The sequence below is a fragment of the Mus pahari genome, chromosome 7 (assembly GCF_900095145.1).
Source record: "Mus pahari chromosome 7, PAHARI_EIJ_v1.1, whole genome shotgun sequence".
Taxonomy (NCBI): Eukaryota; Metazoa; Chordata; class Mammalia; order Rodentia; family Muridae; genus Mus; species Mus pahari.
Window position 1 is genome coordinate 73,649,444 of NC_034596.1, and position 13,225 is coordinate 73,662,668.

The following is a 13,225-nucleotide window of genomic DNA, read 5'->3' on the forward strand; positions in this document are numbered from 1 at the left end:
TGAGGTAACCCAATCACAAAAGAACTCACTTGATATGTACTCACTGATGTGGATATTAGCCCAGAATACACAAGATACAATTTGCAAAGCACATGAAACTTAAGAGGAAGGAAGACCAAAGTGTGGATTCTTCCTTCCTCCTTAGAATGGGGAACAAAATACCCATGGAGGGAGATACAGAGACAACATTTAGAGCTGAGATGGAAGGAATGACCATCCAGAGACTGCCCTACCCGGGGATCCATCCTATGAACAGCCTCCAAACCCAAACGCTATTGCATATGCCAGTAAGATTTTTCTGATGAGACCCTGATATAGCTGTCTCTTGTTAGGCTATGCCAGTGCTTGGCAAATACAGAAATGAATGCTCACAGTCATCTATTGGATGGAACACCGGGCCACCAATGGAGGAGCTAGAGAAAGTACCCAAGGAGCTGAAGGGGTCTGCAACCCTATAGGAAGAACAACAATGCGAACTAACCAGTACTCCCAGATCTCATGTCTCTAGCTGCATATGTAGTTGGCCATCTTTGGGAGGAGAGGCCCTTGGTCTTGCGAAGATTATATGCCCCAGTACAGGGAATGCCAGGGCCAGGAATTGAGAGTGCTGGGTTGGGGAGCAGGGTGTGGGAAGGGTATAGGGGAATTTCTGAATAGCATTTGAAATGTAAATGAAGAAAATATCTAATAAAAAAAGACAAAACAGCAACCAACAGATTGGGAAAAGATCTTTACCAATCCTAAATATGATAGGGCACTAATATATCCAATATATATAAAGAACTCAAGAAGTTGGACTCCACAAAACCAAATATCCCTATTAAAAATGGGGTACAGAGCTAAACAAAGAATTCTCAACTGAGGGATACGAATGGCTGAGAAGGACTTAAAAAAAAAAATGTTCAACGTCCTTAATCATCAGGGAAATGCAAATCACAACAACCCTGAGATTCCACCTCACACCAGTCAGAATGGCTAAGATCAAAAATCAGGTGACAGCAGATGCTAGTGGGATTGCAAGCTAGTACAATCACTGTGGAAATCAGTTTGGCAGTTCCTTAGAAAACTGGACTTAGTTCTACCAGAAGATCCAACAAAACCAGTCCTGGGCATATACTCAGAAAATGCTCCAACTTGTAATAAGGACACAGGCTCCACTATGTTCATAGCAGCTTTATTTATAATAGCCAGAAGCTGGAAGGAACCTGGATGTTCCTCAACAGAGGAATGGATATAGAAAATGTTTAGCAGTGTTTTCCAGAAACCTAGAATATCCAAAATACAATCTCCAAAACACAAGAAAATCAAAAATAAACACGTGGATACTTCATCCCTCCCTAAAATAAGGAATAAAATACCCATGAAAGAAGTGGCAGAGACAAAGTTTGGAGCTAAGACGGAAGGATGGACCACCCAAAGAATGCCCCACCCGGGGATCCATCTCATAATCAGCCACCAAATACAGACACTATTGCATATGCCAGCAAGATCTTGCTGAAAGGACACTGATATAGCTATCTCTGTGAGGCTATGCCAATGACTGGCAAATATGCCCACAGTCATCTATAGGATAGAACACAGAGACCCCAATGGAGGAGCTAGAGAAATTACCCAAGGAACTGAAGGGGTCTGCAACCCTGTAGGTGAAACAACAATATGAACTAATCAGTACCCCCAGAGCTCCTGTCTCTAGCTGCATATATAGCAGAAGATGGCCTAGTCAGCCATCGTTGGGAAGAGAGGCCCCTTGGTCTTGCAAACTTTATATGCCCCATACAGGGGAATGCCAGGGCCAAGAAGTGGGAGTGGGTGGGCAGGGGAGCAGGGTGGGGGAGGGTATAGGAGACATTCCGGATAGCATTTGAAATGTAAATGAAGTAAATATCTAATAAAATAAGTTTAAAAAAAGAAAATGTGGTACATTTACACAATGGAGTACACTCAGCTATTTAAAACAATGAATTCATGAAATTCTTAGACAAATGTTTGGATCTGTAGGATATCATCCTAAGTGAAGTAAGCCAATCACAATGAATGGTATACACTCAATGATAAGTGGATATTAGCCCAGAAGCTCAGAATCCTTCTTACAAGGGGGAACAAAATACCCATGGAAGGAGTTACAGAGACAGTTTGGAGCAGAGACTGAAGGAAAGACCATTCAGAGACTGCCCCATAAACAACCACCAAACCCAGACACTATGACAGATGTCACCTTGCTGACAGGAACCTGATACAGCTTCTGCAAATACAGAAGTGGATGCTCATAGTTATCCATTGGATGGAGCACAGGGTCCCCAATGAAGGAGCTAGAGAAAGTACCCAATGAGCTGAAGGGGTTTGCAGCCCCATAGGAGGAACATCAATATGAACTAAACAGTACCCCCAATCAAAGAAAATACATGATAGGACTAGTGGCTCTAGCTGCATATGTAGTAGAGGATGGCCTAGTTGGTCCTCACAGGACTTGGTCCTGTGAAGGTTCTATGCCCCAGTAGAGGGGAATGCCAGCACCAAAAATGGGAGTGAGTGGGTTGGGGAGCAGAGGCAGGGGGGAGATGGATAGAGGATTTTCAGAGGGGAAACTAGGAAAGGGGATAACATTTGAAATGTAAATAAAGAAAATATCTAATTAAAAAATGTGAGAAAAAAAAGGTTAGATATACCTTTGATAGCACAGGGAATTAATTATTTGTGAACAGGTAATATGCCACCCCTCCTGAGAGCTTTTGTTTCAACTCACATGGAAAGAGGGAACAGACTCCAGCGAGAATCCTGCTGTTTGGGTACACTTGTATGTACATGTGTGCATATACTCTCTCCCCGACACGCATACACAATACAGAATAATAAATGTAATTTAAAGTTTGTTAAAGTTCTCCATGAAAAATTACAATTCACTTTATAAATGAAGCACAAACCTAAAACAATAAGTAGTATATAAACTTAGAGACAAATTCTGTAGATAAAAATAAACCCAGGAAGTATGATGATTGACAGTCTAGGCAGGAAATACCATTGTAATTAAAATAGGGCCATCCATTAAGGAAGATAACATTTGAGCAATGACCTAAAGAAGGAAAGAGGAGTGAATCATGTAAAATGATTCTGCCCCTTTTAGTGTAGAGCTAAATCGTGACTGTTTTATGTTTTAACAGGGAACCCATTGGAAGGCAATTTTAACAGTATAGGAGAAAAATTACGAATGAGGCAGAACAAAAGAAGGAGGGGTAAGAATGGAAATCTGTGGACTGGGGAGGAGAGAAGACAGGAGAAAGCCCTGACTGTCCTTAAACACATGATTCTTTTGCCTTAGCCTCTCAAGTGCTAGAATTAAAGTCCACCATGCATAGCCAACTGATATATTTTAAAAGAAATAACAGATGAAAAAAGAAAATGAGAAAAGCCATTATTTGTCAGGATTTGGCTTTAATGGTTTGAGAAATGTATTGCCATTTAGTGACATGAAGAACATTGAAGGATAGGAAAATCTAGGAAATTAAATTATGTTTTTACTTCAATGACAGAAATATGAATTGCTGTAGAGCTCAAAGCAAATGTCTGAAGAATTTTTCAGTTATGGATATAAATTAAAATCCAGGACAATTGAGGAGATCACCTAGGTGTTAGCTAAAATTAATGTGTATTTATTGGTACTACTTCCCCTGATGGTTTTTCCTAACCTAATTTTAAAGATGTAGGGAGTTTTTAGAAATTATCCCCACTGCTCACTCATAAAGAATGGAAGGAATCTCACTGAATCAGAACCTTGACCTGCACAGAAAATACCATTAGTTGGCCATCCTCAAATTTTACCTTGATGTGAATTTTCCAAAGTACCTCCTTGCTGGAAACTGTTTGCACTGGAGGTAAGTGTGAAAGGGGAGGTTGTGGGGAGTGATGGGTTGAGGGCTTCCTTAACCTTTCTCAGACCTCAGAACTGCTTTGATTCTGAGGAAGAGAAGGTTCAGGCTGGTTCTTCTTTCCCTGAACCAGTTCATAGAGCCCTAAATTTGACCTGCTTTCCTCAAACTGGGAATCAGAAATCCCTTTTCTCTTCTGTTTTTCTGCTGCAGAAATTCCCAACATTCCCATTTTGTGGGCTCCAGAAAGGGGTAAGCGAAGACTTCAATCCCAGCCAATCATTTTCAGATTAATACTTTTTAGTGTTTTGGTTTATTTTCCCATCATAAAAAAACTGCTTTGACCCATTTTTCCCATTAATTTAATTTCCTTGTGGATTGTTACATATCTATGTCCTAGGGTAATTCTATATCCCTGGGCAATAGAATTTAGACTCATCTGCTGTTTCCATTTGTGTGCTATTTCTTGTGAATTCTCATGTGCAGTTTATGAATTATTTCTTAGATGGAAGACACCCAGTTCAGGGACTTTTTGCTCCGCAGTCTCATCTTTTCCTGAATGGTGTTTTGTTCCCCTGCTGACAGCTTGTCATTACCTTTCTCAACTGCTTCTGATGATCGGCCATTGCTTCTCTACTGTCCTGTCTTCTGTTTGATTGCCTGTGGATTATCTCCACTTTTTACCTATTTTGATCTGCTGAAAATTTTGTTTTCTTCACTCACTGGTGCTTTACCCATCAGCAAATGCTCTGGTACTTCCATATCCATCTGCTATTTCAGCATTTAGACTCCCAGCATTGTGTATCTGCTCCTGTACCATTCCCCTATACTGTGGCCTACAAAGTTCATCATCTGCCTGCCTGATTTCGCCCTGCCCAGTATGCTTGCAATAGTGTAAGTAGGTACAGATTATTTAGCACTTCTTTTCTAAATGCCTTTTCCCTCTGGATTGGACTGCTGACTAGGTTGCCTGACTATTGCCTCTTCTTCCTATTTGCTCCCATTGGCTGTACGCTTGTTTTATTTGAGACATGGCATTCATCCCCAGTGAATTTGTGACTTGCTAGTTTGCTCCTACTGCCTTCCTTTGTATTTCTCTGCATCTAATGAATCAGTAACATTGTTCCCTGTTGTCTTTAACACTGATCAGATGTTACTTCCAAGGAAAATTTGCCTATATTTTGTCCAAATATGTCTTAGGAATAGAAAATGATTTGTTACTTAACAGCCAGGTCAGTTTACTCCTAAACTGACTCAAAACTCAATTACCACCTGTTATTTTTGCTTGTAATACAAGTCTCCATTCTTCTCTTTTTTTGAGGATATTTTTAAAACATGCATCATTCTTGCCTCATATGTTCAGCATCATATGTTATACACATTGTTTTCTTATGTGTGGGATCTTTCAAAAATGTTCCATGTTATAAATTTAGTTATGAATTTATTTTACATAATTCTCAAAGATTTCGTCAAGACAGTTTGCTTAATTTTATACTTTTCAGTAGCAGAAAAAAATTACCTTGAACAATATTTAATTATTTTGTATTTCTTAGTAGTTCTCATTAGAGTAGTATCAGCTCTGCTCAGTCTTTTTCCTTGAAGAATATAATTTCTTCCTCCCCATAACTTAATAGTATCACTTATACTATTATAGTTCTTTTTGATGTATTCATCTTTCCCTCCTTTATAACTTCTTTTCTTGTGGGAGGGTAAAGTTTTAAAATTTACATTTTCTATGTCACAGAGTGTTTGGCATCTAAAAATATTTTATAATGTATATTTTGTAACCTTATATTGACATGAAAAGCCAAACATGAGAAACAGAGAAGAATTTTATAGTTTGTAAATCTAAAAATAAATGTAAAGTGGGATGTTTACAAGTACATACACGTGTGTGTGTGTGTAATTTTAAATGTCCTTTATATTTGCTGCATCATTGTCCTTGAAATATAAAAATTATAAATATCTATATTCAATTTTATTTAACTTTATCTAAAGCAAATGAGCTAAGGAAAAACCTGGAAAAGAAAGTGATAACATTAGAGATTAAGGGGGAAAGTATTAACAGGGTACTTCTAGGATTTCTGTCTTAATAAAGAAAGTAAGTAATATATATATATATGTGTGTGTGTGTGTGTGTGTACATAAATACACACATATACATATAATATATGCGGGTCTTTGGGGAAGCAGAGGCATGTAGATATATGTGAGCTCTAGACCAAGCCAGTCTGGTCTGCATAGTGAGGGCCAGGTCAGGCCAGGCCAAGAGAGACACAATGAGATCCTATCTCAGAAAAGAAAGAAAAATATATTGCTTAAAATTTACCACAGAATTTTAAATATATATATATATATATATAGATAGATAGATAGATAGATAGATATAGATATATATATCCAATATTCCATCCCTCACCCCTAGCAAACTTTATTTTCTGTTTTATCAATTTGCCTATTGTCTTCTGTCTTGTTTTACCTAACATAATGTTCCTAAGCTTCCATGTTGTAGCATGTGTCAGAAGTCCACTCCTCTTTTCAACTATATGTCTATGCCACAATTTATCACTTCAGCTGTTGAGTAAACACTTGAGTTGTTTCTGCCTTCTGGCTGTTAGCAGCAGTACTGCTGTGAATTTTGGTATACAAGACTTTTGTTTTGCTTTGTTTTCCCTGTTCCTTTTGCTTTATCAACAGAAGTATATGTAGGAATAAATTAATAGCAAAGAGTTCACAAAAACTGTTTAAAATGCATGAAAAGTCAGTAAGTCCAAGATATTGTAGTATTAAAAGAAAAATGATAAACTTTCGGACAAGCTATAAAAGGCCAGGTTCTAAGATTTAGGAGATTCAGGTGTGGTGGCACATGTCTTTAATCCCAGCACTTGGGAGGCAGACACTGGTGAATGTCTGTGAGTCAAATGCCAATCTAGTCTATAAATCAATTCCATAAAAGCCAGGACTACACAGAAACCTGTCTTGAAACTTGGAAAAGGGATAACATTTGAAATGTAAATAAATAAAATATCCAATGAAAAAAAAGAAAAGAAAAAATTAAAGTTTTGGGTTGTTTGTTTTAAACAACAGAATGGTGTATAGTGTACATTTAAGAGAAGAGAGGTATTTGAAAAGCAAGGTTTCAAAAAGGTGACTAAAATAAGCAGAGTTATATTTAGACTCTAAATTGTATAAGAATTAGAAGTTTAAAGCCAGGTGTGATGGCACATGCCTTTAATCCCAGCATTCAGGAGGCAGAGTTGGCAGATTTCTGAGTTCGAGGCCAGCCTGGTCTGCAAAGTGAGTTCCAGGACAGCCAGGGCTATACAGAGAAACCCTGTCTTGAACAACCCCCCCCCCCCAAAAAAAAAGAAAGAAAGAGAATTAAAAGTTTAATTTTTTTTTTTTAATCATGGACAACAAATGTACTTACAAAGACTTTCCTAAAACAGATTATTGGTCTGTGAGTTACAATAGTTGGTGTATGTGTATCACAGTATTATCTAAATTTAATTCTTTTTTTCTCTTTTATTGATAATAATTTTTACACATAATATCCTGATTATAGTTTTCCCTCCATCTACTCCTCTCAGTTTTTCCCCACCCCCTCTTGCATCTAATCTTACTCCCTTTCTGTCTGTTAGAAAATAAATATGCTTCTGATGTAGAATGATAAAACAGAATAAAACTAACACATTGGAATAGGACAAAACTGAAAAAAGGACCTCAGAAAAGGCACAAGAAACAGATATGGATGCAGTGACACACTCCATTGTATACTTAAAAGTCCCATTAAAACGCTAAGCTGGAAGCCATAATGTATATGCAGAGGTTCTGTGTGGGGGAAGTATATGTATGTGTGTGTGTGTGTGTGTGTGTGTGTGTGTGTGTGTGTGTGTGCATGTCTGTGAATAAAAAAATAAGGAAAAAAGTGACATGACATAATGAGACAAGGAGCCTCCAGTGATCTGGTTGAGTTTGTTTTCTCTTGCTCATCTGCTGCTGGATATGCAGCTCTACCCTTAAGAGTGGTTTGTTTCCCACTGAGCCTTTAGCTCTGGGATCCCATAGAGTCCAGGCAGATGCCTAGCTTGTCTCAGTCTCTGTAAGTTCATATGTGTGCTTATTCTGTTGATGCTAAATCTAATCCTATACCACAGTGTCAAGACTTAAAGAAATAAAGTTAGTCATTTTCTTCAAGAGTTTGAACTGGGATATTTAAAATAATAATAAATAAGGGATAAAAATACTTTGAATACATGAAACTATGTCTTACTCATATTCAACCTTTGTTGGGGTAAATTTTGTTTATTCTTTATCAACTGAGTCTCTGTACTAAACTAAAACAGAAAACACATTGGATTCCAGGAGAGGAATAAAATTCAACAACAACAATAAAATGCATTTTTAGTATCATTGACCATACTGTGAAATTTTGTTTTCTAATTCTAATTCGTGGAGAGAAAATTTCAAAGTTAGATTGTTTGCATGTAAAATAATCATTTTCCTTCTCTAAGCCTCACTAGAGAAGAATCCCTTCCGAACTGAGGAGATGGCTCAATGGGTAAACAACATGAGTTTGAATCACCAACACCTAGATTAAAGCTGTATGTGAGAACTGTTGTTTTATTATAGCCTGAGTTATAAGGGTTCACAAACATGTTGGTCACATCACTTGCTAGCTAACCAACCCAGCCTAAATGGAATGCTCTAGGTTCAGTAAGAGACATTGTCTCAAAAATTAAACAGTGATAGAAGATAACTGAAGTTGTCCTCTGGATTCCATATAGGTGCATATAGGAAACCTACCATATATACAAGTGTACATACATTTGTTTACTACACATTCATATATTTCAAAAGAATGACCTCTTTATTTAAACCTCATCCCTGCCCTCAGATGGTGACAATAATTTGTATTTTATTTGAATTCTCTTTAATTTAAAGTTTTTTTAATTAAAAATAGTTTTTCATGTACTCAGTTCTGATTATTGTTTACTTTCTCCAGTTCTTTGCAGTTTCTATGATCCCTTTCTGCATCTCTTTAGGAAACAGACAGGTGTTTGAGAAATAATAATAAAATAAAATAAGAAAATATAAAATAAAATCAAACAACTCTAAATAGGACAGAACAACCAAGAACAAGAGCCAAAGAAAAATTAGAAAAACATATGAATACGAAGATGCATAGGTTCAAATTGGGAGCCATAATATCTACTCAAAGGACCTATAAAGTAAAAAAATTAAAAATCAGGGGATGGAGCGATAGCACTGACTGCTCTTTCAGAGGTCCTGAGTTCAATTACCAGCAATCACATGGTGGCTCAAAACCATCTGTAATGGGATCTGCTGCCTTCTTCTAGTGCGTCAGAAAACAGTTACAGTGTACTCACATACATAAAATAAATAATTCTTTAAAAATTAAATGCCAAGATTATTAATTTTGTATCCTGCCATTTTTCTCAAAAGAGTCACTTATGTATATTATATCATCCACAAATAAGGATACATTGGAAATATTTTTAATACTAATGCCTATGAATTCAGTAACATTGAGATTTCATGTGTGGTTATAAGTTGTCAAAATTTAAAGTGAAATAGCTGAATAAAATAGATAATAGAGTTAAATATTCAGTAGGTTGTACTTAAATGTAATTGTAAACACACTGAGAAATATTTGACTGTTGTGTTCTCTTGTTCCAGTTAGTAGTGACAGCATTCAAGAGTTTCTCTTGTCATTTAAAACTTACTTGAACTCCTAATGTGAAAAAGTTAAGACATATTCATTAGCTTTTACTGTGTATTTGATAAACTAGTCTTCTGAACTTGGAATCCATTTTTCTTCTTTATATTGATGCACTCAATCTTGAGTCCTGGTTCTTTTAAAATTCCATAGGGTAACTTTTTTTCCCCCATGGATTATTTATTTATTTATTTATTTATTTATTTATTTTTGAGACAGGCTCCCATGTAGCCCAGGCCAGCCTTTGACTTACCATGTAGCTGAGGGTAACCTTAAATTTCTGGTCCTTCTGTCTCCATCTCCGAATTCTAGAATTATGGGTATGTTCCACCATGGCAGGTTTGGGGTTCTGTTGAGCCTAGTCCATGTTCTAGAGGTACTCTCCCAAATGAACTATATACCCAGGCCCTAAATGTATTTCTAATATGCTATAAAACATTTTTATCATCAAACACAATTTTCTCTTGACATAATTTGCCTAGGATTTTTGATAATGTCACCTACGACCTAGTTTCTAAATTAATATTCTTTACCTGGATTTAACTATATCCTAAAGCCAGTACTAAACTTCCCTTTGCTCTCCCATCTGGTTTGGGTTGTTTTATTTTGTTTTGTTTTTGTCAGCTTTTTAAGGTCTCCACTTGTCTCCTCCATGGCTAGCTCAGCTGTGACTTCAGTGGCTACTCTGACTTGGTAGTACCCTAAGCACACACAGCCTGTTAGTCCAAACGTTCAGATTTTCAATAGGGTAACTTTACTAACCTGTTTTTTCCTCTATATTCCAATTTTTTCTACTAATTTTAAAAGAGATTTATTTATTTTATGTAAATACACTGTTGCTCTTCAGACACACTAGAAGAGGGGATCAGATCCCATTACAGGTGGTTGTGAGCTACCATTTAGCTGCTGGGAATTGAACTCAGGACCTTTGGGAGAGCAGTGACTGCACTTAACCACTGAGCCATCTGTCCATCCACCCTACTAATATTTTTATTGTCATAATATAGGTATGAAGAAAGTTTCCTTTTCAAGAGAAAAACACTACAATATTTAACATATTTTAGCATTAATAGTTTAAAAGATTGTTCTTTGCTTGTATTCACACTGAAAATCACTTTAAAACAGGCCACAAAAGAGATTATGTAATGTAGAGATCTAAGATAAAAAAGACTAATGTGATTTTATTTGTAATGAGTATTTTTTCTTGTGGTCTTTGAACTCCTGTTTTAATTTCAAAGAAACTGAAAATACAGTTGTGTGTTTCCTTTGTGTGACAGCCAATATACGCCAATATCTCATCCTTATGACGCATCAAATCCTTTCATATTTCATAACCAACCCCCTCAAAATTGTGAATAACTACTGTCTAGCAAACTTATCACTGTTAAATTTTTCTACTCATTTCTCTACCAAGTAGTACTTATGTTTATTCAGGATCTTGCAAAGAGCATGATTACAAGGCAGCCTTCCTCCTGTCAACATTTGTAGTACAAGTTTTACTCCTCATTCTCTGGTGTATAACTATTAATAATAGCAGTCATCAGTACACTAATCCTACTTCCTCTGACATTTTAGTCCTTTTCCCTCTATTATTATATATTTTAGGAGTGCTATGAAAATTAACTGTGGCATAAAATGTTAGGTTGGTAATAAAGAGATGGTTAAAAAAATACTAAATCAGGATAACAGGATGCATTTGCAAATGAAAACACTTGCCACCAAGTCTGAGACCCCAGGGTCTCAGGGAATAACACAGTGGAAGAAAAGAACCAACTCCCAAGCATCATCCTTTGGTCCACATGGATGCAGTGGAATTTGTGCCCCACACATACAATCACACACAGATAAATAGAATACTTATTTTTGGTTTTCTTTATTTTCATGTGTTTGGTTGGTTTTTATTCTTGTGTTTTCTTTTTGGAAACAGGGTTTCTCTGTGTAGCCCTGGTGGTCCTGGAACTCATTTTGTAGACTAGGCTGGCCTCAAATTCTGAGATCCATGTGCTTCTGCCTCCTGGATTCTAGTGTTAAAAGGCTTGTGCCACCACCTCCCAGTTGGAATAATAACTTTTAAAATATATTAAATTTCCTCAAATTGAGAAATCTTCACAAAACTACTATATTTATATTCAGCAGCTATTTAGCAGTTTTAAATTGATACCTGCACAAGTTTACTATTTAGGTATCTGGTTATTTACAAATGTAAGGTAAGACCAAAGTTGATTTTATCTTAGAATGCTGTTTTTTAATTAAATTTGCTCTGATGATTTCAGAGTATATAATGCATTCTCATACTTGGATCACCCTCCTTATCTCCCTCCCTCCCCTGTAAACTGATCTCCTCTTTCCAGATCTCTGTCCCACATTCTTGTCTTTGGTTTACTTTGTGATCCATCACATTTAACCAGTGCCATTTGTGTGACCATAGGTTTGGACCTCTCCATTGGAACTTGGTGAGCTTACAAGTTGATACACAATGACTGTGGCTTTCTCCCTCCCCTCTCTAGAATGCTTTTTGTTACATTGTAATGTTGTATACTTACAAAGAAATTAAGATATTTTCTTCATAACATGCTACTTCTAGATCCAACTCCTGAGACCTGATTCTTCAAATGCTCAGGAATCAAGTCTTCTCTGGTTGGTTGATAGCCATAGTGCTATATTGCATGTGTAAATACTTATAAGCCAGAAGTAGCAGTTTTCTTGTAAAGATCATAAGAAACTAAAAGAAACTTTACCTGTGTTTTTTTTTTCCTTTACTGCCTACTAATCAAAATTAATACATTTTCTGAGAGAAATACAAGGAAGCAAGCTACCCTGCTTCTCAAAACTGTTAGTTAACTACAACATAAAATAGTAACCGCCTGTAGAAAATGCCTCTTTAATGAGCAAGTCTGTTGTTAAATTTCTCTATTTCTTTTTTAGTGTCAAGACATAAGGGTGTTAGGTCTCTAACAAGGGACAAAAGACTATGTAAGGTACCTGTTAACATATTAAAATGGCCTCTGGCGAGTCAGTCTCTCCCTGTCCATGTGTGTTGCAAGATCCTCTTGCCTGGCATACCTACCTGAAATGGTCTGTCCTTTTCCAACTTCTGTGATCCATAACCCAGCCATTTTGATTATGTGATCCTTTTTGGCCTCTTAGCCCCTTGGCTGCCATCCCAGATTCTCTTGCTCCAATCCCCTCTCTTCTCTCCCCTCTCCCTTCTCTTCTAACTCTTCCCCCTTCTCTGCTCTCCTCTCCCCATCTCCCCTTTCTCTCTCCCCATTCCCCTTTATTCTTTCCCCTAACCCTTCTCCCTATATTTCCTCTCCTCAAATGCCCCAGAAGACTTAGTTTGCTGGGCACGTTCACTTTGGACACTCCCATATGTCTCTGTTTCTGTCCCCCCAGGAGTGGTCATGCCCTTCTTTTATTTATTTATTTTTTTCATTCAAGAGGCACAGTGATATATATTGCATAATGTTTGTATTATGTATTAGGTATTAAGGATAGCAAAAACCATTCTCAACAATAAAAAAACCTCTGGTGGAATCACCATGCCTGACCTTAAGCTGTACTACAGAGCAATTGTGATAAAAACTGCATGGTACTGGTACAGCGACAGACAAGTAGGTCA

At 36.9% G+C, this 13,225-nt stretch overlaps 1 protein-coding gene across 11 annotated transcripts in view; it reads left to right on the forward strand.

Annotated features, from left to right (window-relative positions):
* The window catches only part of Gphn (gephyrin), a 418,076-nt gene that overhangs the window by 178,865 nt on the left and 225,986 nt on the right, over positions 1-13,225 (forward strand). For 7 of the 11 annotated variants that reach the window (XM_029541198.1, XM_021201555.2, XM_029541202.1 and 4 more), the window contains exon 5: positions 4,077-4,115. The exons of the other annotated variants lie outside the window; for them this stretch is intronic. In XM_029541198.1, the coding sequence (XP_029397058.1) occupies positions 4,077-4,115 (39 nt within the window). The remainder of the gene's footprint in view (positions 1-4,076; positions 4,116-13,225) is intronic. 11 annotated transcript variants of the gene reach the window in all.